The sequence below is a fragment of the Globicephala melas genome, chromosome 1 (assembly GCF_963455315.2).
Source record: "Globicephala melas chromosome 1, mGloMel1.2, whole genome shotgun sequence".
NCBI lineage: Eukaryota > Metazoa > Chordata > Mammalia > Artiodactyla > Delphinidae > Globicephala > Globicephala melas.
In genome coordinates this window covers 35,175,142-35,200,159 of record NC_083314.1, presented here as the reverse complement: position 1 = coordinate 35,200,159, position 25,018 = coordinate 35,175,142, and the positions used below count along the sequence as shown (strand labels likewise).

Genomic DNA, 25,018 nt, shown 5'->3' with positions numbered 1-25,018 from the left:
GCTCCACATCTGTGGTCTCTGCAGTGCTGAGAAGGTACATGCTAAGGGTGAGACCCCCTAAGGCTCTAAGGGTCATTTTAGCTCTCCCTTGCCCCAGAGCTGCCTGCATTTACTTATCAAACCTCACTCTTAGATAAGGAAGGCACTGCAGGGATCATCTGGTCCCAGACAGCTGGCTGTTTCCCCCGCTCTTAAAGAGCTCCAGAAATAAACTCCAGCACCGCGCCTGACTGTCACAAGGCTCTCAGTGTGGGCTGCCTACAGCCACCGAGACAGGAGCCAGGTGAGGGCAGATGAACCCACTCGGGGCAGGCCAACTGTGCATTAGCCCCTGTGGAGGGAGGCGCCTTCCTTCTCCTGCCCAGGAGACCCAGGTACCTGATTCCATCCTCTGGCTGCCTCGCAGACCAGGCCTGAGAGCAACAGACCCCTGCCTGTGAGCCCGAGGGCTGGAGCCCCTTCATCTGCCTCTTGGGCTCCTTGCTTTAAGAGGCACCCTTTGTGGAGGTGAGTTTGGGCTCATGAGACAACCCCATTTAACATCGACTCCCACCCCTCCTTGCCCCCAATGCATCTGTCTCTGCTTCATTCCATCTGGTGTCCTCAGAGGAATGGCTAATTAAATTGAAAAGAGCTGGCCTATTTTTGGTGTTTTTCAGCTAAGACCTGGAGGAATAGCCACAAAGTTTGGAAGGAACCGCAGGGAGGCTGAAAAGCTCTGGGGTTGGCTGGTTATTCTAGGATTGTCAGGTCCTAAGTCCCATAGGCTGGCTGTTCCAGTTAAGGTTCCATCCCATTCCCTGGGTCATCAAATTAGGGGATGGGATAAAATCTGAAAGAAGGGGAAATATCTTCTTGGTTATTCTCATCCCACGTTGTCCCAGAAGAAACAAGCTGATTTATTTGGCTTATTTGTTGCAAAGTCAGAGCAGCAACAGCAGACCAAATATAGATTGGTCTCTGGAGAAAAACGGCAGGAGTCGGGGAGGGTGCCGGGGGTAGGATGTGGGGTGAGAGCAGGGGTACCTGACCCCTAGTTCACATTCCACTACCTGCATTTGAACAAATACTGTTTCCTTCCAGAAAATTACTTTCTTTCCAAAAAGAAAACTCATCATATTACTTCTCTACATTAAAACATCCTTTGGTTCCTTATTTGTCTGCCTAACTGACAAAATCCTTAACTGTACTCCTAATGACCCTTTAAACCAGCCCAAACCTTTATCACCAGATTCAATTCCTGCCATCCTATACACTAGCCATCCTGAGTTTTTCACCATCCCTTTTCACCTCTTGCTGTCTCAACACACTTCAAGTCCTCCGCCAGGAATTCCCTTCTCAGCCTAGCAAATTCTACCCATTAATGGACTTGCAGTGCAAATATTACCTCTCTGAAGTCTTTTTTTAACACCTCCAGGAATTAGTCACTTTCTCTGCTGTGCTTCCCTAGAACTTGGATCATACCTCCATGACACCTCCTGTCAAACACATTCTAATAATTTTTTTACATGTCTCTGTTCTGTGTAAAATGTGACCTCCTGAGGGCAAGCAGTGTTTTATTCACCCGTACTCCCAGCATGGAGTTCAGTGAATTTTTTTTTTTTAACAATATGTTTTTTTCCCTTTAGTTTTCCTGATCATCTAATATTATTTTATTTTATTTTTATTTATTTATTTTTGGCTGCATTGGGTCTTCATTGCTGGGCGCGGGCTTTCTCTAGTTGTGGCGAGCGGGGGCTACTCTTTGTTGCAGTGTGTGGGCTTCTCATCACAGTGGCTTCTCTTGCTGCGGAGCACAGGCTCTAGGTGCACGGGCTTCAGTATTTGCAGCACAGCGGGCTCAGTGGTTATGGCGCACGGGCTTAGTTGCTCTGCAGCATGTGGGATCTTCCTGGACCAGGGATCGAACCCATGTCCCCTGCATTGGCAGGTGGATTCTTAACCACTGAGCCACCAGGGAAGTCCAAGTGAATTTTTACTGATGAATTAGGACATCACTCTTGGAGGTGGAGAAACCTGTCCTCAGAAACTCCAGGGGGAAAATAAACAGTTCGGCAAATGGATCCTTCCCAGGGGAGATGAGAAGTAACGTGTGGACTAAGACAGCCCCGGTGTCTTTGGCCATGGCTAGGATGTAAAATCTCAGGGATAGAAGATCTGAAACTTGACCTTGGGACGCATCCAGTTGCAAAGTGGCATTCTGCTACCAGAAGGAAAGAACTCCCAGCCCTTGTCTCACCTCTCCTCCGAGCCCCATCTCACATTCCTACTTCCTCCAAGAAGGCTTCCCTGGACACTCCTGCTCCTGCCTCCCCAGGAGTCCCAGGTTCTTGAAGTTTTACCCCAGGTAGGTGGCACAGTGCTGGTGCATGTTCCATGCTCCAAAAACGTTCATTGATGCTGATGAAATTGCTTGCTTAGGATCATGGAGACTGTTGTACCTACTCTGCCCCTCTGGATCCACTCCCCAGCCTTCTCCACTGTGCTCTGTGCCCCAGGGAGTTGGCCTTTTGGGACTGCACCAGTCAGACTCTCCCATCCTTTGGCTTTGGTTAGGTTTGGTCAATGGAGGCACAGGAGTGAGAGGAGATGGCAGCATATTTGTCCCCTTGGTTCCTCCTTGCTGGCCAGAGGTTGGCAGGGCCACCTTCCTCTACAAAGAGCCTCCTGTAGAGGGGCCTCTCCTGCAGCCTCACCCACAGGCATGTTCTCTAAGGTTCTCTTGGCCATGAGGCTATGCCTGTGTGCTTGTCCACATTTTGTAAGTGGCCTCTTCATCAGACTCTCCCCGATTCCTCCGTGTTTGAGTGGGGACTGGACCCAGTATCCATAGGAAACTTTTTCATCCTCATGTGTAGCTTGGTGCCTTTCTGGCTTCTTCAGATCCTGCTCTACACTGGTGCCTGAAGTTGGCTCAGAAGCAAATGTATTAATTACAAGAACTTAGATGTTTCTGCCTATGTCCCAATCCCCCACTGATTTCATAAATTTTCCAGCCAGAGAATGCGGGCATCTGGCCCCAACCTTAGGAGGAAACTCTACGGAGTTTGGAGTTCCAGGATAGTTCTTGAAATCACAAATGATCCTGTTGCCTCCCTATATGGTCAGTGTTTTTCTGGACCAGTTAGATTTGCTAACTGGGAGTGTTTTTTTTGGGGGGGGGGTGAGGTCCCGATTTCCCCCTTGAACAATCAACCACCTAGTCAGTAAGAATCTCCAGAGCTGTTGAGTGAGCCCCGCCTGCCCACCCCCGGGCCATCACCCTATTCAGGCTCCTCGAGGTCAACCTGTTCCCTTGGCCTCCCCATTCCGCAGCACCGTGCGGTCCTGCAGAGAACAAGTTTTGCCTCCTTGTTATCCCCAGGCTGCTATCTAGCCACCCCACTGCAATGGGGTTACACGCTTCCAGCCATTCTACACAAGGTGTTTTCTCACCAGGAGGATCTGAGCAAATGAGTGTCTTGGCTCAAGGCTCCCCAACATCTCAGGGAACTCATATCTGAACAAGAAGGTCCTGAGCTTTGCTGAATCATTTCACCTAGTTCAGGGACTTCAGTAAAAGATCAGTTCCAGAGTAAAAACTCTCCTCTCGGGAGCCTCTCTGTGTGCTGCCCTAGTTTGCCTGGAGAGCCCTGAGGACCAGGTCTGAAACATGCAGCCTGGAGGGAAACTGAGGCCTGGAGGGAAGCAGCCACCGGCCTGTGTCACAGGAGCCGGTGGGCGGGAGAAGGGAGCAGGGTCAGGTGCACTGCTGAAGCGAGAGGGATGCTGACATTCTGAGCTGGGGGAGGTGCGGGGGTTGGAGGTGGGGCAGGAATGCATGCAGGGGGACAAAGCTATGGGAGAGAAAAGTTATACAGTGGGTGGGGTGGTGTGCACACACATACCAGGGGGCAAGGGGTGTGCTGGCAACAATGGCTTTGGCCATATTAAGACCTGATCAGGGAACTTTTGCCAAGCGTTTCTCCCTTCGACTTCTCCATCCACACAGCCCTCACCAGACTTATCACCCTGTCCCAGTGCCCGGACCTGCGGACTGGTTTTGCCTGGAGTCAAGGCCCACTGGCCGGCTCTCTCCCTGGCCCGAATTGCCCCTTCCCCCTGCTCGTCCCTGCCCACCCAGGCCCCATGAAGAAGAGCTGGCACCCTTGCCCGCGTAGCTCCCCATGCCAGAGGAGACACTTGAGCCGGGAGATTACCGGAGCTCTTTTTAAGCAGCTTCGGCTCATGTGACCGGCTCTCATCCAGGCAGACACATGCAGGCCAGCCCTGCAGGCAGGGCACACAGCGCTATTTATCTCCTGCTGGGTTCCCTTCAGGCAGAGCTGGAAGGGTGGGGCTTTTTCATTGTATTTGAGCCTCAGCTGGCGCCACTGAACTGCCCCAGCCTCAGCCTTTGCCCCTTTCCCAACCCTGTGGGTAAAAATAACCCCCCCATTCTGGCACCTTTGGGGAGTTGGTTGGGGACTGGGGAAGGAGGGTTGCTGGGAGCGCGGTGTAAACACTGCATGGAGGCCAGGTGTTGAACGGGGCATGGCTTTTTGATAGCAGCAGTGGAGAGTCTGGCTCCAAACCTTGGCTCTGCTACTGACCAAAGGGACTTGGGTATTTGCTCTCTCCAGTTTGGGCCTCAGTCTTGCACATTCTCAGTTTCGAAGAGCCTGGGCACCATTCACCCACGGTCACTGAGGCAGGAGGCATCGTAGATAGTGGGTGGTCAGTGGGGGAAATGGTCATGGCTAGTGATGGACAGGGCAGTCACCACAAAAACCCTTTGCTGACGTCCACCCCTACCCTTCTTCTTTTGGGGGGGTTGGACAGGAGGAGACTCCATAGGGCATCTAGTCTGCGTCTATCGTCATACGTATCCCATCGTATGGCAGTTCTTCACGAGTTTAACTTTCCACTGAATTTGAGAGCAAGGACAAACGTTTTAATCACGTGTGAATCGCCCAGCACACTGCCTGGCACATTCATTTACTGAAAGAATGAAGAGAAGGTGGTAGGGGGGACCTGGTGCCCACTGGGGGAGCCCCTGCAGAACACACAGCTGGGGGCAGGGAGGGGACGCTCCCAGAGCCCAGGGCTCCAGCTTCTGACTTTACAAACTGTGACTCTGTGGTTGAAGAGCTCTCAGCCTCGGCAGCACCTCCTCCAGCCTCAGCCCCACCCAGGCTTTCCCCACTCAAGTTGCACCCCTCTCCTCTGGATGTGGTAGAATGGAAGGCTGGGACTAAATCAAGAACGGAGAGATTACTCTTTGCCATGCAGCTGCCAGGTTGAGGTAGTAGGGGTGTCGGGTGTGACACAGCAGTTGGGAAACAGTTGTCCCTGCAGGAAGATCCACCACGGAAACCCTGGACCCTTATTTTAGCAGGATCAAGGGGAAGCACCTGTGGTCTCCTAGCGAGGTCTGGAGCCTTCTCCCTGTCACTCATGCTGCTTTGCCTGGAAATCGCTCTGACATTTGAAAGCAGAGAGTGACTCTGGGTTTCAAAGAGAGGAAAGGGACTCCTGGATGACGAGGGTTTACTGAGAGGGCACTGGGGCCAGGACAGTGTGGGACGGCTGCTCGAAAACTGTAGGAAAGGATCTCAGGGATGAAGTTCCTGACTCCATCCCATGTATTCACCTCAGTCTTGGGCTCAGACAGGGTTTGATGATGGGACAGAAGTAAAGAATGTTGATTAAGCAACCAGAGAAAACAGCAACGCAAGCCAGCTTATTGTCGAGGGAAATAAAGGAGAGAGAGGCAAGAGAGGTGGGGAAGCCTGGTGCCAGCCGTTTCCTCCTCCCCCCGGGGTTGCTTTGGATGGCAACTTAGAAATAGAATTGATGTTTGAGGAAGGAACGGCAAGCGTCACACCCCTGACCTGAAATCATGTCGGAGGAACCCCGAGGGTGACCCCATCTCATCTTCAAGGTCAGAAACAGAGGGAAGTGAGAGCCACGTAGCAAGGGGATAGCGTGTCTCTACACCATCTTTCCTCCTCAGCCTTCAGCTCCGAACACAAGACTCCAACTCTCGGCAGACTAAGAACATTCTCTTCTGAAACTCTCTCCCCTTCCTACCCCATTCACTTGCAGATTTATTCAAATTTTAAAACCAGAACGGACTGTGGATAACTTGGCATTTTCTCTAACTCCACTGCCTGGCTTTTTAAAATTCTGAACAAACAGTCGACAGTGCTGCTGGCGCGCTCCATCCCTGGCAAATGCCACTCGAGTGCACTTTTTCACACACACAGCAGTTGCTCAGTAAGTCACTGTCAAGAGAATAAATGCACCAATGAAGGCCTGTATGGACGGGCTTCGGAAGGGCAGAGGTGAGTTTAGTTTGGGCCAGGGATCCCCCCCAGGGATGATTAAGAATTTTCCGCGGTGGTTTGGATTGGGTGTCCCGAGTCTGCTTGCCATCAGAAGCTGTCAGCAGCCACTTGCAGAGGCAGGGCTGAGCAGCCTCTGTAAACAAGCAGGGCGCATTGCACCCAAACGCATGCTACAGAAAGGTCAAGATCAGCCCTCAGCATTGGCACCGTCCAGCCACAGTCAGTTCATGTGCCTCTGGACGGATGCCTTCCCGGACATTGCAAGGCAAAGGACAACACACCTTGAGCTCTCATTGCCATTTCACTGCCTTTTCTAAGCTCTGATAAGCTTTTGCCTTAAACGCAACAAAAAACCATAGGAGTGTCCTGGCTTGGGGTGTACTAGATCATGGGGAAATCTGAACAGCTATGTTCTTTTAACTTCCCCCTGGCCTGTAGTTTCTCCAGCCGAAGTTAGTTTTTCTAACATGCAGCAGCTTCATGTGAGTTATGGGAAGGTCCTTTTCTAGCTTTAGGCCCTGCTCTCCTAAAGCAGGAAGCCCATTCAAGAAGCCAAGGGACAACTCAAGGGTGGCAGAAGGCAGTTCTTCCGCGTCCACTTAGCTCCTGTTGCCGGGGCAGGAAGGGCTCAGGGCCAATCAGAAGCAGGCAGCAGCTAAGGTGCCTGAGGGCCCCAAAAACATTCTTTCCCTTTCCATTTGCTCAGTTCCCTTAAGCTTTACTTACCCGCAGACAAAAACCCCGGAAACTTCCCAAATAAGCTGCATTCCTTAAACTGCTTGCCAGACCTCATCCTTAAGCTAAGCTTAGGCCCCAGGAGAGTAAACGTGATAACTCTCTCCTGATGGGAGAGCCGATTGTGAGGGCTCCGGGAAGCAGGCCATCCCTGAGTACTGCGCCTGTTTCCCAATCTCCCTTCTTTACAACAATGCCAGAGCTTATGGACAGGCGCTCTGGGGAACTAAAAGGATATTATAGGATGAATCTCTACAAGGCTGTTTCTCATTCCACTCCTTTTCTCATCCCAATATTTTCTTTTTCGAGCATTTCTTTCTCTGTCATTGCCATCAAGTTAAGAGAGGCTGTACCTGCAGCACAGCCCTAAAAATTCAGTGATTGATAACTTGCCTACCACACTGGGAACATTTCAGAGTATAGCACTTAGGGCCTGCTGGGAAAGTTGTCAGCCTTGGTTTTGAAAGTTATGAGATGCTGAAAAATTCTCAAAGCAATTTTTATTTTTTAAAAAACGAACAACCTAAAATTAAAAAAAAAACAGAAAAACACTGACTCATCCATGCCAAACTGCGCTTTCCAGAGGAAGTGTGTCAGCAGATTCAAGTGAACAATGATAGAATCCCATGATCCCAAATGATTCAAACCTGATGCTTTAGAGGCTGACATCCTGAGCTGAAATAGCCACAGGTCACCATCTGGCCTGATTTAGGGGAGTCCTTTCTTTTTAGTTTATTTCTGTAGTAGCAATAAGAGGTGAGAATCTTTCGAGTCAACTGTCAGGCAGGCTTCTCCTGTCACAGAAAAAATTATGAGAGCTTGGGCTTCACTTAGTGGTTGCTGAGCTATATTAAGAATCATATCCTTTCTTTAAAGTCTAGACGATATATTTGTAGCTCTGGCTTATCTCAGGGGCTATGGCTCTCAGGGACCAGAGAGCTTTTAGTCCTTACATGGTTGGGTTCACTGAAAAACTTTTCTCGCTGAAATTAGCAGGCATAATTTGACAGACACTTGGAGAGGATTACCCCTAATCACATTCTGGTTGAAGGCCAGGTTTGGAAGTAAATTCTTTTAAAATCTTGGGCTTTAGGAAGCACAGCTTGAAGGTGAAAGTGGGACATGTTATGTTGAAAAGAGGATATTAAAAATGTTATTAAAAACTGAGAGGCTGATTCCTGGCAGAGGACAACTCTTCCTTGATTTGCTGATCCCTGGCCTTGTCTCTCTCTCCTTGTTTGGAAGACCCAGGTTGTTCACGTTGTGGATGCCTGCAGTTGCTCTGTGCATATTAAGTTATAGGGCTGTACAGACTGGTCACCTCTGGCGAGACTGAAGAGACAGAGGAGAGCGTGTTCCGGCAGTTCTACCTGGTTCAAAGGATGAGCTCTTATCCTTAATTCTCAAAGGAGAAAAAGCATACAGACGCAGTCTAGAACAATCATTGTCACTCTTCCAACTTCTGTGTTCATGACATTGAATAATAGATGAAAGAGAAATAATCAAAAGTAAATGAGAAAGAGTTTTCCATGATTCACTAAAGTAGTAGGAGTATTCTGTTAGGAAATCCCAGAACAATTTATCGGCTGCTACCTAAAATTTCGCATTTAACTTTAATTATGCCTAGTTAGGAATTCAGCAAAACAGAAAGTTTCAACATGACCAGCTGCTACAGATCCAGACTGTTTCACAGTTGAAATTTTTGTTTAATCTTTTGTTCAGTTTTTTGATCACGCAAGAAACCCCGTTCTTAACAGATTCAGTGTCATGAAAACTAAAATACAATGACATTAGCCAGCTAACCTGTCTGTCCCAATCCGCACCTTAAAACACCTAGGAATAAAGTATACTACTATGGTCATAAATTAATTTCATCTGGGAAAGGAGATGCGGGTTAGACTCTTTCCCTCTTCACAGAGCCCCTGGGAGACAGAAGCAGAATCTTTATACCATAGTTAGGTTATGGTTGCATTTTCCTTTTCATTATTATCAGTGTCAAATACCGGACCAGAAGAAGGTGGCCTCACATAACCCTTCTCCAATTACCCTCTCTCAAAAAGAAGAGATGGGAGATTGACTACATAGGTCGACTTGAAAGAAGACAAGAGGTGAGCACACTCCTGGTACCCGGACGGAAACAAACCTGCATCATCTGCACATGCTCGGTAGCATCACAACCGATTAACACAGAGCTTCATGATGAATGGGAATGCCCATTTGAAGCTCGCACTCTAACACAAGAGAAATCGTGATAGCACATGATGAACAGATCAATCACTGTGAGGGTAGAAAGTGGGATGGAGTCTAATAAAATGAGCAGGTATTAGCTGGACTAGCCAATTTTCCATGTTGAAAGAAAAACATGATTTTAGGAATGAAATAAAACAAACATTCCTACCCAGCTCTGTACTGTGTCAATAACAGTTTGGAAACTCAGTTGATTTTGTAAATTTAAAAATCAATAAAAGGGGTGAGAAGAGTCCCTGCCTGGATGGCAGTTGGGAATGGAAAGAGCTTGGGAAGGTGGCAAGGAAAGCCAAATGGATCTGACTTAAATGCTTCTTTTTTTCAAACAATTTTTTAAAAACGTTTAAAAGTTCCACCTAGAATTGTATTTAAATTTTCCTATAAATTAAAATAAAGTGAAAAACAGTGACCCCGCTCCACTCTTTGCGGCCTGGCTTTTGTTTCTCACTTTACCGTTAGAAAAGTCGGGTCAGAGTTGTGTGGGTGTTGGGCGTTTAAGCTCCATTCTCCTTAATCAGGAGAAACACCTCAATGTTGTGATGCTCCAGAGGAAGCAGCTTGCCCAAGTCAGAGATGAAATATATTCGGAGTCAGGCATCAAACCCAGGTCTCCTCACTATTTTATTCGTTCCTGGGGCAAGGGGAGAATGACGGTTGTTAGTGTGTATTTCAGAATCCAGTTCTCAAACTTTGATGTGCGTGTGAACCCCCTGGGAATCTTGTTAACGTGCAGATTCTGATTGATAAGGTCTAGGATGGGGCCGGCACTCTGCATTTCCAGGAGATGCTGATGATGCTGGTCTGGCCCACAGCCCACTCTGAGTAGCAAGAGAAGTCCACTGCCTGCTAGTGAAGACACTGAAGTGGACTGGCTAAAAGTCAGTCACAGCAAGTTTGGGTCAGGAAGAGCTGGGACCGTATCACCCACCCATCTCTGCATTCCCTGCTAAGCCCCTGTTGTGTGCTACACCTCACTGCTGACTCTTACTGAATTGGAGTGAACTTTGGGAAACATCCAAAGGACTGCTGACAAGCCATGTAGTAGCTGGCAAGGCTTTGGGAAGGCGGTGCTCACAGACCAGTCAAGGAATACATTAGAACACGGTTTCTCCCATTTCTCAACTTAGAAACTGTTATCTTTAAAAAACCTGAACATCATCTCCAGAAGTAAGATATGGAGAAGACACACGAAGAGAATCAGCAGACAATTTCTGGCATTCTCTTGGAGCTGAGTGGTTAAAGATAAAACTAACTCATGCAGTAAGATTCAATGACCTTTGTATTCTAGTGACAATGATAATAACAGATGATATAAAGAAACCTGCCACCTCATTCCTAGAGCTCAATCAGAAACTTGGGACTTCACCCTCATTTCCTCTTCCAGATTTTGTCACCTTCAGAGATGTAAGGAAAACAAACACTTTTGGTTTCTACTGTCATCCTTCTCATTGGCTCCAAAAAATCTTGACCAAATAAAGTGATAATTTAATCAAGATGGGTGGGGCGTCAAAAAGACACTGACATTATAAAATTAAAATAGCAGCAGCTATTCTTAGCTGACAAACAAGTAAGGCATAAATAATTCTATCTCCCCAAGATGCTCCTCAAATCTACCATCGAAAAAAACTAACCGAGCCTCAGTTTTCTTATCTGGTTAATGGGGATAATAATAACTCCCGTCCTGCAGAGGTAGCAAATGAGATAATGCTGCAGGTTCATTGCCTGGTATTTTGTGGGGTACCCATTTTCACAACTGAACAATCTTTTCCCCCAAAAGTGGACAATGCAGGTGAGAATCCAGATGTATAATTGGTCCATGTTGAGGGATTATGAGGCTAGTTCAGTGAGAAGGGCAAGGAGGAAGGGGAATTGAGGATGCCAACGAGACACAATCATGGGATCCAGATTCAGAGGAACCAAGTGAGATGAGGAGGGAGTGATGATGGTGGTGGTGAAGGGTGGGGAAGGTGCTGGCTGCTGCTCCCAAGTGAGGGTGTTGCAAAGATGAATCAGCCTGGTCCCTGCCTTCTACCTACAAAAGCCATTCTACCCACACACTTCAGGGAACAACGCAACCCAGCCAAACTGCCCTCATCCCTTTGTCACGATAGTGGAAATGTTTCTGTCTGGAAGACTGGGCAGATCCTCCTGAATGCCCATATACCTTAGACCTTCTATTGAAGCCAAGATTTTCTGAATAGCTGACCCCTGGAGAAAGTTGCATTGATTTTGAGATTGGGAGCCTCATATCCAGTTTCCAAATAGCAATACAGAGTGTTCCTCATTCATGATGGTGCATACTACTTCATTTACTGTGATTCAACAAATGTAGTTCCAAGCCCCCCAAACCCACACCCAGGAACAAACCTTGGAGTACCTTTCTGCTCTCCAACTCCACACTGTAAAAAAAAAAACAAAACAAAAAATCAATAAAAGAAGGTGGGACTTTCCTGGTGGCACAGTGGTTAAGACCCCACGCTCCCAATGCAGGGGGCCCAGGTTCGAGCCCTGATCAGGGAACTAGATCCCACATGCATGCTGCAACTAAGAATTCGCATGCCACAACTAAGGAGCCCGCGTGCCACAACTAAGGAACGGGTGAGCCACAACTAAGAAGCCTGCAAGCCAAAACTAAGGAGCCTGCCTGCCACAACTAAGGAGCCCACACGCTGCTACTAAGGATCCGGCGAGCCGCAACTAGGGAGCCCGCCTGCCACAACTAAGACCCTGTGCAACCAAATAAATAAATAAATATTAAAAAAAAAAGTCAACCAACTTGACCTGTTTAATTGAAATGATAAAATGGCTGAAGAACAATCTAGCAACCGTAAGACACAGCCTGAATCTCTGTACTAACTCTGATCCAATTTGGTCATTCAGTGCTATGGCTGGGCAGGGATCCAAGCAAAAATCTGACAGTGGCTAGAAAAAGGGTGACAGCTTCTAAAAACTACAATTGTCCCTAAACTTGAAACACTCATAAACCTCCTCAAATCCATCTGGTACAAACGCCATGTTTTAGAGCAGCCCACTCTCCCCGAACTTGAACCGGCCTGCAGAAGACAGCCATGCCAACTTGAATGACTCTGCTCTGCGTCACCCTCTAGGTTGCCAAATTTAGGCATGAACACACCCATTCACCCTCCCAGAGCTTTCTAGAATGGGTACAATGTCATGGGTTGTCTATATCCTGTCGCTTGGCCCAGGTTCTGTAACCTCATGGTCCATTCACTACACAAAAACAGACCACATGCCAACCTCGGCCACAGGCTCCCTTCTCTCCCAAGTCACACACAATGCTGGCTGACCAAGGAGACATCTCACTGACAACACAAACATCGAAATCCTGCACGTGGCAGATGCGTCTGGGGTTGCAGTCCTTTCAACACAGTTTGCTTAAGAGAGCAGGTCTCCCACACAGATAACGACTGGAAAGGCCACCTCACCATGTGCTCTGCCTAGATAAGGCAGGAGGCTTACACCACTTCTCTGTAAGTTCGAGCACTCAGCAGGAGTTAGGGGGCTGAAAGGAGCTGCATATGCCATTGCCTTCCCTAAACTAGGGGTAGGGGAAATAATTAAGGTTTTAAATAGTCCACTTGCTCAGTCCACAGAAGTACCAGGACATCCCCATTTTAAGAGGCTGAGGTCACAGTCTGAACCCTTCTCTGCCCTGTGGTCCTTGTGCCTGACAGGCTGGGGCCATGCTCTGGACATTTGTTCTCACAGCCTGTGCTGTGAGGAATACTTTTGGTTAAGGCACAGGTTCCTTAAGTAACATGCCCATGGCATTTTCCTTCTTTTTGTGACTGTGCTGCCCAACAAAAACAGCCTCGTTCCGACCTTATGGAATCTGTAGAGACTAAATTCTATCATAAAAATGGAACTGGATAGTCCTGAGAACAGTGTTGGAGAAAGCAACGGTCTACTCTGAAGGACACACTGTCGGGACAGAGTTCAGGTGGACTCTTGTTTTGGAGGAGGGTGGAAGTAGAGACACGGCAGGGGGAAGAAAGCAAAACTGCAGCAGTGAGTTAGTTACTGTCCCTTTCACCGTCCTTCTGAATAAGGCATCTGGCTAGCAAGTAGTTTTATCACCAGCCCTCACTGTTTAAATCTTAGCAGAGAAAAAGAGAGGACGTTGAAGTGAAGAAAAAATGAAATGGATTACCACCAGTTTCTGGATTTTCTTCTTATATCTGAAGCTCACTCCCAGTCTAGGGAATAGTCTTCGGTTTAAACTGAAAGTGAGAAAATTGTGGCACATTAAGGTGGCAGATAGCTGGAAAGAGGAGCGAAAGCAATGAAGCTGTAGTTCGGGTTATGTGATAGCAATCACTTTTATAAGGAAAGAGTCCATGGAAATGCAGAACTGCAGTTTGCAGGCTGATTCTACCTTTAACGTTCTGGGTCATTTGGGGCCAAGAACTTCTTTATCTTCCTTAGAGATGGGAGGAGGGATGCATATGACTTGTTTTAAAGCCAGTACTTTGTGAAGTGGCAAGATGTCTGTAAAACGCTTTGAGTGCCCAGGAAACAAACCAGTGGCAAAATAATAATAAATAAAAATAGTAACGACAACATACAATAAAAACACCAGGCATCACAGGATTGAAGGGCAGAGAAATGAGCCACTTGGAAGCAGTGACGAGACTTTTCTAGGGGACCCACAGCTTCCCGGAGCTTCCCCCACCCCATACTCTGCTGTGAGCCCTTTCACCTAGCATGAGCCCACAGGACAGGCTGCTGGCGCCAGAGATCTAGCTTTGAGTCTCATCTATAACTACGGCCATGTCCCAAATTAACCCTCTGCAACAGATGCCAAGGGAGACTAGAAGTGAATGTTCAGGATATACTTTCTGGTACATCGTCTACCTTGAGAGAAAGGGATTTAAACCAACAGAATAATACACAGGTTGATGAACACCTGACGATAATAACAAAAGATGCACTGACCTATAAAGTGCCTTTTACTATGTATCCCAGGATGGACAATACAAGCTGGTTAGGTAATTAGCCCTTCAAGAGTTCTTTTACAGTCATATAAAAATGCTTTGCCTTGTTAAAAAAAGATATCTAGTCTACCAAAACCATATCCATGAATGGGCTTGGGTTTTTTTTCCATTTTCAGGTTTGCAAGATAATTAAAAATACCTACATATCATCTCTGAGCACACCAGCTGTCCATTAGCTAATCAGTTTTGGCAATACACTGCACAGAGGTATACCACTACTGGTTTCTGACATTAAGTTAGCTTTAAGCTTATTGGCTATTCCTACAACTGGAGGCAGCTTGGAACCCAGGCCCTGGAAAGCATTTGCAGGATTTACTAGCCTTTTGCCTGACACCTTTTCAATGGTGAGAGGTCTGGGCACAGACTTGCTAATCCAAGGGTGTCTTAGTGCTTGAGCTGGGGTCAGGCGGGCAGAGGGGTCCCAGTGAAGACACCTTTTCAAAAACTCTATGAATAAGTAATCATCACACCCCTTCAGTGCTGTCCCCCAGTCTTTGCTGCCTGGGGGACCCCGCTTCTTACCCCTCCGTGAACAACCTCCCACAAGCACAACCCTCCCATCTGCCTGAGTGGTCACGGAACAGTAGCGAGGTAGGCCCTTGGAGTTAATGAAGTACTTGGCACGTTTGCATTGCTCCAGGAGTTTTGGTGGTGGCATCCCTAGAAGCTCCATCATACAGGCCAGCTGGTCTCCTTCATCCTCTCCAGGGAAGAGAGGCTGTCCTGTTAAAAGTTCTGCAAGGATGCAGCCAAAACTCCATATGTCAATGGGCGTGCTGTAGCGGCTTCCTAAGATGATCTCTGGAGCTCTGTAGAACCGAGACTGGATATATGTGTAGAGCTTCTGGTACTCAAAACAGCTGGACCCAAAGTCAATGACCTTAGTCGCACTGCGTCCATGGTGTTTCAGGAGAATGTTTTCTGGCTTCAGGTCACAGTGAATGATCTTGTTTTTGTGGAGGGCATCCAAGGATTGCAAGATGGATTGAGCAAACTTGCGAACCAACTGGATGCTAAAACCCTGGAACTTGTTTTTTTTAATGAGCTCATACAGGTCTATGCTCAGCAACTCAAAGGCCATGCAAACATGGTTCCGGAACGTGAAACTTTCCAGCATATGAATGACGTTCATGCTACCGGTTTTATCCTGCTTTTTAAGGTGCTCCAAAATCCGGATCTCCTCGGCTGCTTGGCGATGGAAGCGCTTTTCATTGCGTACCATCTTCAGGGCCACGTACTGTCGAAGTTTGTGATCATAGACCCGGGCTACCTGCCCAAAACTGCCCTTGCCAATAATTTTCAGCACCTCGTATCGATAAGCTAGATGGTCTCGAGGCACGTGAATATAGGCCCCATCTGCATCATCATAACCCCCATTATTGGGACCACCGATAACTCCATGCCTTTTTTTGGCATTTGGACCCACAAAGTAAATTTCTGGATAATTGATGATTTCCAGCTTCTCATAAGCAGTGAGGTGGTGTTTATATTGCTTCAGCGCTTGTTCTGGAGTCAGAGGCAACACTTTGGGGGCTTTGGATGAACTGCTGGATTTTGCTGTATTCAAACTATCTGAACTTTTACCCTGAGAAACTGTAGGAGAGCATTTTTCAGAGTCGTTGACGCCATCTGACTGAAAAGTATCAGATCTTCTGTTGCCAAATTCTTGAAATAGTTGTTCTACCTTCATCTCACCTCCATTCAGAAAGCGCTGAGTTGGATCTCTTGTTAAATGCTCAGTGGTGATCTACGGCAAAGAGAAGTGAATCCATGTTAGAGTCACTAAAAACGGTGGAAGAATGAAAGAATCGTCCCCCTGACTGAACAAAACAACAAAACATGCCAGTTGTGTAGTTAAAAGACCCAAAAGTGAGATAAGAAAAGCAGGAGTCTCTAGAAACTCGTGTTATGTTAATCCTTAGGTTCCCCGACTGCTATGGCCACCCCAACCCCGCTACATAGGCCTCCCCTTTGTTCAAAACAAGACGGTCATCTTACCATACCCGAAACATGCTAGATTCCTTCTAACTGGTATGTCTTCCTACCGAGAATCTTTTCACCCCATCCACTCAAATCCTACGCTCTTTCAAAGCCCAGTGCTAGTCCTCCCTCTTCCACTTAGAACTACTCCAAGCCCATACTAACTACGGCTCCACTCACATCTTAACTGCAGCTTTTCGAGTCTACCGCGTAATCTGGCACTTGTTATATATATACTGTCCTATATTGTTTACAAACTGTTTCAAGTATCTTCCCAAATCTTAAGGGCATGTACCAGGAGCAAATTAATACATATTAAAGTGTTCTGTAAATGATAAAGGGACAGAGGCAGGAAGTGATCCCCAGGTCTTCGGAACCTTGGTCCAGAACATTAACATAACCTGGTACCAGGTTCTCCTAGTGCCTGTACTATTCTCCAGTAGGGCTGAACGTTGACTTTGGCCTGGAATCAACCAAGGCCTCATCATCTACTCCTGGGTCCCCAAATAAATGATCACATCTTTCTAACTCAGGTCATTGAATCACAAAATTTCTAATCCAGAGAGAACTCTTGAGATCACCAAGGCCAATTCTTTATGTATCTGATGAATAGCAGTGAGAATCTAAGGCCCCAGGGTGCTTCTTGTAAAACTCTCCTAAAGACAGAGTCTCCTTTCTCTCTCCCTCCCTTGCTCATAGACACACACACTAGTCTCCCTCAACAAAAGCCTACGTGACAAAGGCATACAACTCTTTTTACTTGATTTGGCATCACCTTTTCCTGCAAGGAACAATAACCCACAGAAGAAAACTCTACTTATTAAATACCTCTGAAATGAAATACGATTCTTTGAAACTCGATGGAGGGAAAGACAACGAAAAAGCCAAACACTAAAAAAAATACTAAGAAAAATATAAGAATGTGCTAGAAGGAAAGAAGAAAAAAAGTGCTAAATCTGTTGTTTAAAAAAAAAAGTCGGGCTGGGCTTCCCTGGTGGCGCAGTGGTTGAGAGTCCGCCTGCCGATGCAGGGGACACGGGTTCGTGCCCCGGTCTGGGAAGATCCCACATGCCGCGGAGTGGCTGGGCCCGTGAGCCATGGCCGCTGAGCCTGTGCGTCCGGAGCCTGTGCTCCACAACGGGAGAGGCCACAACAGTGAGAGGCCACAACAGTGAGAGGCCCGCGTACCGCAAAAAAAAAAAAAAAGTCTGGGATACTTCAAAGAACAACTATTTTTCTTAACAGACCCTGAATAACTGTACCCCTGATCTGTATGATTGAGAGCCTCTATGATCAGGGGTAGATAATTCCAGAGAAGCTCTGAGCTATATTTATGATCTCTTAAAATATAACTCAAATTATAAGGTAATGATCCAAAGTGGCCAACCATTTAAAAAGTAGAATTTTAATATAACCTAAGCAAACAACACCTGACCCATCACCTATATAAATAGAAATATAAAAGATGAAAATATAAAAAACAAAAAAGGGATGAAAAAAAAATTAAGTGTTGGCATACTTTAGACAGCCCCTAATTTAGTTATAAAAGCATGACATTAGTTTCTGCCTGCTTCTTTTAGGTCATTTAATCAATTTAAACATTTATATAGTACTACCGTTACAAAAATGAGGCACTGCACCATCTTACGTATAAGCAAAGCAGCCAGTACAACGGTAGCCATACTTTGGCATTGAGTTTCTAAATAAAGAGGCAAGATACGGACCAGGAGAGATCTCTGATACCAAAATAGAGAACTATCATTAGTCAAGAAAATAAAATAGGCTTGCAGACAGAACCTAAACACCTTGCTAAAATGTAAATATAATGCAACATTTTTTTTTTTTTTTATCAGCAATGAAGTCAAATAACCATTCCTGTTTTTAGGGATGAAAAAAAAAGGTCTCATCCATCCATCTAACATTCACATGAGCACTAATTGTTCACAATTATAAAAGTGCCAAAAAACAGGTTACCTCAAGGCACTACAATCTATTAGGAGATAGGTTTGGCTGAACTAGGGAATTATAATTATTTGGTTTTAGGTAGATTTACATAACAAAACCAAATATTTGCATGCATCTAAACCAGTTTTCCTTAAATTTTTACTACCTAACCTAAATGCATCTAAATATTTACTGCTAAAGTCCTGGGGACACATTCTGAAGAAATGTGAAGTCAGAAGGCCTAGGTTGGGGTCCTGGCTACACTGCTCCAAAACTGTAGGTCCCAGGGTAGGCTTAACCTTTAACCCAGTTTCTTAGCCTCAATTTCTTTATCTTTAAAATGTGGATAATAATACCTCCTTGCAGGATGTTGTGTGAATCAAATTATAATTAATAATATATGTGAAAGACCCTCAGAAACTATAAAACATGTTAAAAACACTGGTAACAATTCGGCAAAATTCTCAATATATTGTTTAAACTCCAATACACCCTCCCTTTCCCCTTTTAGCTTAGCTTTTCTCTCTGTGGTACCTTCCTCTGCAGCTCCAGACTCCCTCCACCAGACATCTGGCATTAACTATGCCTTCTGCTCCATGAAGGCCTGCACAAGCAGCCTTCCCTTAGGATGCATGGAAACACCTCACCCACTTTCTCCCCCACATAAAACCTCCTTTCAACTTGCCATGCAATTTAATGGGTTATCTCTCCAGAGATATTTGCCCCTTAACAAGATCAATGCCTTAACCCAAGGGAATGACTCTCTAGGACCCGCAGTCATCAATGACAAGCTGGTAGGAAAGGTATTTGTGGTCCAGGGTCCACCCCTGGGTATTTCACCTACTCTGCCTACATGTAAGGCTGTGCTGGCTCTGGAGGTATTCATTTCTGTTTGTGATAAAGAGAGGGTCTCAGGTACAGAATGTTAATAAGAACAGAAATTTAATTTCCACAGAACTATTACAATAAGATTAAGGATGCCATTTGGATTTCCTGACTCATGGTTTTTCCTTAAAGTGAGCCTAGATCTCTCTGCAAATTAAGTCTTATTTTGCCCTCTGGAACTACACAGGAGTGTCCAAATTTCCATGTTAAAGCCCTTCAGATACCTAATAGGGGCTGTCCTGCCTTCACCACTTTTTCTCTAGGCTCATCATCCCCATCACATCCTCCACCTCACACAGCCTGGGTCAGGCTGCCTTACTATATCCTATTCACGTTCTCAACATGTTATGGGCTGCACGTTATGTCTCTCTGCAAGTGTGGCTCCCAGAACAGAACGAGACACTTCAGGTCTAGTCCTCTGTGGACTGTCCAGGTTTGAACCTCCAATGAACCTGAAGAATTCCAGAAAGGAATTTTTCCACACAGGGAGGGATTCTCGCCTTAGCTTTCTTTCCTTTCCTGTAATAACTCAAATACTGGTCTGAATCAATTATGTATCAAGTCTGCTGTGCTATAAATAAAATCTTCCTTCCATTGTTCTAGGAGAATCTACAATTTTCACACATGTTAAAGTAGTTACAAAACACTATATATTTCTAGTCTAGGGTTATAATCACAATAACTGACCAATGTCTGCAATCGACTTCAAATATTTAACTATGTAATTATATCCAGAGAGACAAATAATGCCAGATTAATCATGTTTTATTTAAGAATGCTTCATATACATTTTTAATTTGGAGCACTCTTTTTTTTTTTTAACATCCCTGTATTGGAGTATAATTGCTTTACAATGGTGTGTTAGTTTCTGCTTTATAACAAAGTGAATCAGCTATACATATACATATAGCCCCATATCTCCTCCCTCTTGCGTCTCCCATCCTCCCTATCCCACCCCTCTAGGTGGTCACAAAGCACCGAACTGATCAATTTGGAGCACTCTCGACACTTCAAATAGAATCTTCAACTGTGTTAATCAAGTCTTAAAGATCTTGCTGAGAAATTCAGAAAAGGAATATCCTTCTCATCCAGATATAGAACACCACCCTCTCCCTCGCTCTCCACCCTAAATCTCTGCCACACAAAGCTAACCCAATAAAAGCCTATGAGCAGGTGATTTATAGTTTACAACAAGAGCGTAAGGGCATCTTGGATAAACAATGAAGCCAAAGGACTCTGTGAAATGAGCAATAGCGCCTCACAATGGAGTCATGGCATAATGAACTATAAGTGTTACTAAGAGGTCAAAAGCACTTTTTTCAGCAAAATTTGCAAAGACACCATTGGTTTAGAATCTAAAATCTTGTGTTTTGCAAGCTGTGTTACTCTGAATACCATACAGTAAAAAAATTCAGTTTGATCCTGAAACATACAATTTAATTGCCCTACTATATGGTGATTAGCACTGGCCAACTCTGAAGTAAAGTTAAAATGGACTTTAAGTCACATGATGACCGACTGTAAAAGTTTCCCAGACAGATGTGCTAATTGTCAGCAAGTAACCACGAAATCTGATAGTCAACACAAGGAGTATATAGGTGGTTCTGGAGCTCTTAGAGGTTTTTACATATTAAAAAAAATAAGCTTGTGGAGAATGGAAACTTACTGCACTTCAGAAAGGAGATTAAAAATAGGGTGACCAGCTTTCCAAATATATGTAGCCCGTATTTTGTAATATTATTAGCCTTGAAAGTAGTGAAGGGGTTGATTTTTAATGGCAAAAGCTGACAAACCGTTGGGAAGGACTATGAAAAATGCAAGCAGTTTTTTACATAGAAATAATTTTAGGTCTTAAACAGAAATATGAAGGAGAATTATTGATAAATTAGTCTACTCAATTATTCAGTTTGTTCATTGATGATACATGAAGCAAATTTTAAAGTCACAGGAGAGATTCTCCCTATCATGGAACTTGTCCAAACCCTGCTCTCCCTACCACTCCATGAGTGCCGAGGGAATGGGAATTAATTTATTCTCTTAAACATAAAACGGTGTCAAAAGCTAAATGTCTGCAAGCTCCAAAATGATTAAATGCATCGAAACCAAAATGTATTGTTCAAGTTCTATTTATGATCTATAAAATGGTTCTCTTAAGCATACTAATAAGCTAGGACTGCATTTCTACCGTGCAGGGAAAATCTGCAGATCTGTAAGTTCAGAGGTATTTTCTGTTTCTTGTTCTTGTTAAAATGAGCCATCATAATATACTGCACATATCATTCTATTAAAAAAATAACCACTATCTAGATAAAAGTAGCATGTCATTTTTTCCCCTATTTACCCCAGTGATTGAAAGGAATAGGTGGGTTCCAAATCAAAATCATTCTGAAAAGCTGAACTTGGACCACAGAAATTGTTATTGGAAGTCAAGAGAAACCAAAAGTGAATAAATAAGAGCCTGGGTTACCAGTGAGATGTAACTGTCCCTTGTCCATTTAAAGTAGCACTTCCTCCTTTCCAGGCCCAGTAGAGCTCAAAGAATTACTTCATTTACTTACATTTAGTCTTCTGGGTAGAGGTGGTTCAGAAGGATTGCAGAGTGCATTTGAACAGGGTGGGCATTTGGTTTCATCTATCATCACAAAGGTATCATAGACACCATCACCCAATCTAGTTGAAAGAATTACAGATAAAATCTGTCAGTAACCGAAGTATATAAATTTGTATTTCCAAAACACCCTGTGTCTTAACTGCTTCATATCTGCTACAAAGAATAATTAAGACAAACAAATGTCCACACTGCATTTTGGCACTGAATACACACCACAGGGGTATTTGGCAGAGGAAGAGGGGAAACCCAACTTTTCCTCCTTTTTTTATTTTTAAAGAAAGGACAGCATTTCTAGGTTTATATTTTGAAATCGTTAACATAAGTCTTACTTTCTGAATGTTGTTAACAATAGGGGCTATCAAAAGAATCTCATTTAACTTACTACTTGAAAACGAAGGCTAGTTGAAATCTGAAGCCTAAAATCTAACCAGAACAAACAAACAAGACAGAGAACTGTATTTTCAAGTCGGAGACTTGGATTCTAATCTCAGCTCTACCACTGGCTACTCTACCTTCCTCTCTGAGCCGTTGGCCACATGTTGTAAAGGGAAGAGTAGTTCCAGTCTACGCACTTCTGGGTCTCACAAGCAAGAAATAAAAGGCCTTCTTAGGGCTGTTTTCTCTTTATTTATTTATTTACTTTCCTACTTAACATCTATCTAACTTGTAGAAAAATACAGTGAATTCTACGGCAAATACTATAGGGATTCTCTAAATTACAAAAGGTACTGGATTCCACATCTTTACCCACTTAATTTTCTGGTGGATGGTGGAAGCTAAATGCCAAATGATCATTTCTCTGCTCTTTAACACTGTGCCTCCACCGCTGTAAGGGAACACAAAAGACGGAGAGGATTTATTTAATCCACAAGATGGCTCTGAATAATGTATTTCATCCGCCACCAAGAACACGGATTTCCCAGTAACACACATCAGCATTTCATTGTATCATTTTTACATGATAGACGATGAATACAATGATAATGAGCCAGCTGCAAGGGAAGAATTTTTTTTAATCTTTAAAACTATGCTGAAATATTTTAGTGGCTTATAAAAACTGTTTTGTCCAATTAGTTCTAGAGTTTTCTTAATCGATGTGTTATAGGAATACAAAGAGAAAAAAAAAACGAAAAACAAAAACCAAACAGAAAACCCACTACAAATATTTTTGGAATGTTCTCTTTTTAAAAAACATGCTTACATTCTGATAAAATTATGCCTTTACCGGGAACTGCTTCATTGACAAGAACCAAAAATTCTGGCTGTGACTGATTCTTTGCCAACAGCACGAATAAAACAAACAAAATGGGACAGACGTCCACATTTACAGAGAAAAAGACAGACTGAAGACCTACAAGATTTCCTATAAATAGCCAAAGAAAATTACCCAAAGGTAGTCTCCATGCAAATGAAGTGGGCAGGTGGTCCGTACTCTCCATTAAGGTGTAAAATACAATGCAAGGTGGAGAATCTCTCAAAACATGATCCACAGAAAGCCCTACTCAGCAGAGCCCCTCACCTACACCCCTCACGGCAAAGCCCTTGGTTATCTGCTCTGAGCAACAGGGCTTATTTGAAAAGGTATTGCTCCCTGTCTCCCCCAGTTTGCTAAAAAGCCCCACAAAAAATCCCAGCTTCTGAGTTCCTTACCATATACACCCGATCTAGGACTTCAGAAATAATCCCCATGGTGGGAATTCTTCTTTCCCTAACTCCGCTCTGGCCCACTCCCGCGCTGGGCTGGGGGCAGGGGAGCTGACGGAGAGGAAGAGGGTGGGCCAGTCCCGGGGAGGGAGTCAGACCCCTTCCCTCGTCCTTCCTGCTTGGGGGCTCGCTCAACCTCCAGCCCAGTCCATCCACGCCCCCCGACCTCGCCTGCCAGTTTCAGCGGCTCACTCGGGCGTCCCAGACCGTTATCCCCCGGCGCCGTTACCTCCGCTGCTGGGGCGGGAGGCCGGCTCCTGACGGCCCCGCATCCTTCCGCCCGGGCCCGCGAGCTGTGCCTCCCATCCGTCAGCTCGGGACCCCCGGAGGGAGGGGCGGCGGTTGGACGGTCAGGCGAGCAGCGTCCACCTGCGCTGGGGCGGCTGCCTCCCGGGCCGCGACGTTTCCTCGGTTAACACTCTCTTGCACACCCTGCAGCTCCGCGCGCGTTCGCTGGGGACTGGCTGGGGTCGAGAACAGCCAGAGGAGCAGCAGGGGCGGGAAGGGGAGTGGTGTGGTCGCCTAGCAACCGCGGCACGCCCCGGGAAACGCCTCTGCGCAACTACGCGGACACGCACAGGGGCGGGGCCGAGGCCTCTCCCCACTGAGCGGCGCGTGTCTCGGAAGCTATAGCTGGCTCCGGAAGGTAGGAGGCGGGAGGCTCGGAACCTGCCGCCTGAGGTTCTCTTGTCGCTGGCTGAGGCCTGAGGGCCGCGGCTGGGGACGGAGAAAGGCCCTGACGGAGAGTTTGTGAAATAGAAGCCCCCGATTTCTGCCTCAGAAGTGGCAGCCGGCACCTCACAGTCAGCTATCTCTTAGCAAGTTGCAGCCTAGAATTCTAAAACCTCCCTTGAATATGAATAAAATAAGAACGAAAGACATGGGTAATTTCTCAGACTTCACTGAGGGGCGTCCCTCCGGAGGGTAATGAGTTAACAAAGGAAACCAATAGTAATAATCCCATTTTGTGACACCACCGGCGCCACGAATATTTTCATTTAACCTCGATAACCATACTAGATGACATCCCTCTTTTATATAGACTCCCCTGACTCCCCTGCAATGGGATGCCACGGATGGTAGGGCTCAGAGCCATTTTAAGGATGAGGAAACTGAGGCCAGAGGAGATCATGTGGTTGGCGAAGCCTGAACTAAATGTCTCCAAATTCCCAGCCTTCGTCCTGCTGCACCAGACCCCCTGGAAAGAAGGCTCTTCCTGTCTTCTTCCTTGGAATGGGTGGGGTTTTTCCCTTTACTTTTCTGAAAAGTTAAGATGCCTCGGCAACACCAAGGTTAAGCGGATTTGGATAGTTGGAACAAAAGTGAAAGGGAAGGAGGTTAAAACAGAAGAACACAAGTGTTGTTTTTTTGAGCGTAACAGCCAGTCGGATTATCTAAACCTACAAAACACGAGGCAGGCTGTCTGACCCTTGAGGAGAGAACCAAACGTTATGGAAATGCCGAACACGGGCGTCACCTGGTGGGGCTTGGGGACTCATTGCATGGTCCATAAACCTGCAAATTTCCATCCAAGGCTCATTTCCGTGTGACTAAAAGTCATAGTCCCT

At 45.7% G+C, this 25,018-nt stretch overlaps 1 protein-coding gene across 4 annotated transcripts; it reads right to left on the bottom strand.

The window, feature by feature from the left end:
* Nucleotides 1-7,546: 7,546 nt before the first annotated feature.
* On the bottom strand, nucleotides 7,547-23,898 carry DYRK3 (dual specificity tyrosine phosphorylation regulated kinase 3). Of its 4 annotated transcripts, XM_060293810.1 has the most exons (6): nucleotides 23,680-23,898; nucleotides 21,694-21,805; nucleotides 14,944-16,073; nucleotides 13,483-13,552; nucleotides 11,679-11,710; nucleotides 7,547-9,942 (listed from the first exon to the last, which is right to left on the bottom strand). In XM_060293810.1, the coding sequence occupies exons 1-6, from the start codon at nucleotides 23,754-23,756 to the stop codon at nucleotides 9,933-9,935; spliced, it is 1,431 nt and encodes a 476-aa protein (XP_060149793.1). In that variant the 5' UTR covers nucleotides 23,757-23,898; the 3' UTR covers nucleotides 7,547-9,932. The 4 variants fall into 4 exon arrangements, 3 of the variants coding, with proteins under 3 accessions (XP_060149793.1, XP_030728718.1, XP_030728717.1); XM_030872858.2 differs by having other exon boundaries at nucleotides 7,547-11,710; XR_009562867.2 differs by lacking the exon at nucleotides 7,547-9,942 and having other exon boundaries at nucleotides 11,662-11,710; nucleotides 14,849-16,073.
* Between the last annotated feature and the right edge of the window lie 1,120 nt (nucleotides 23,899-25,018).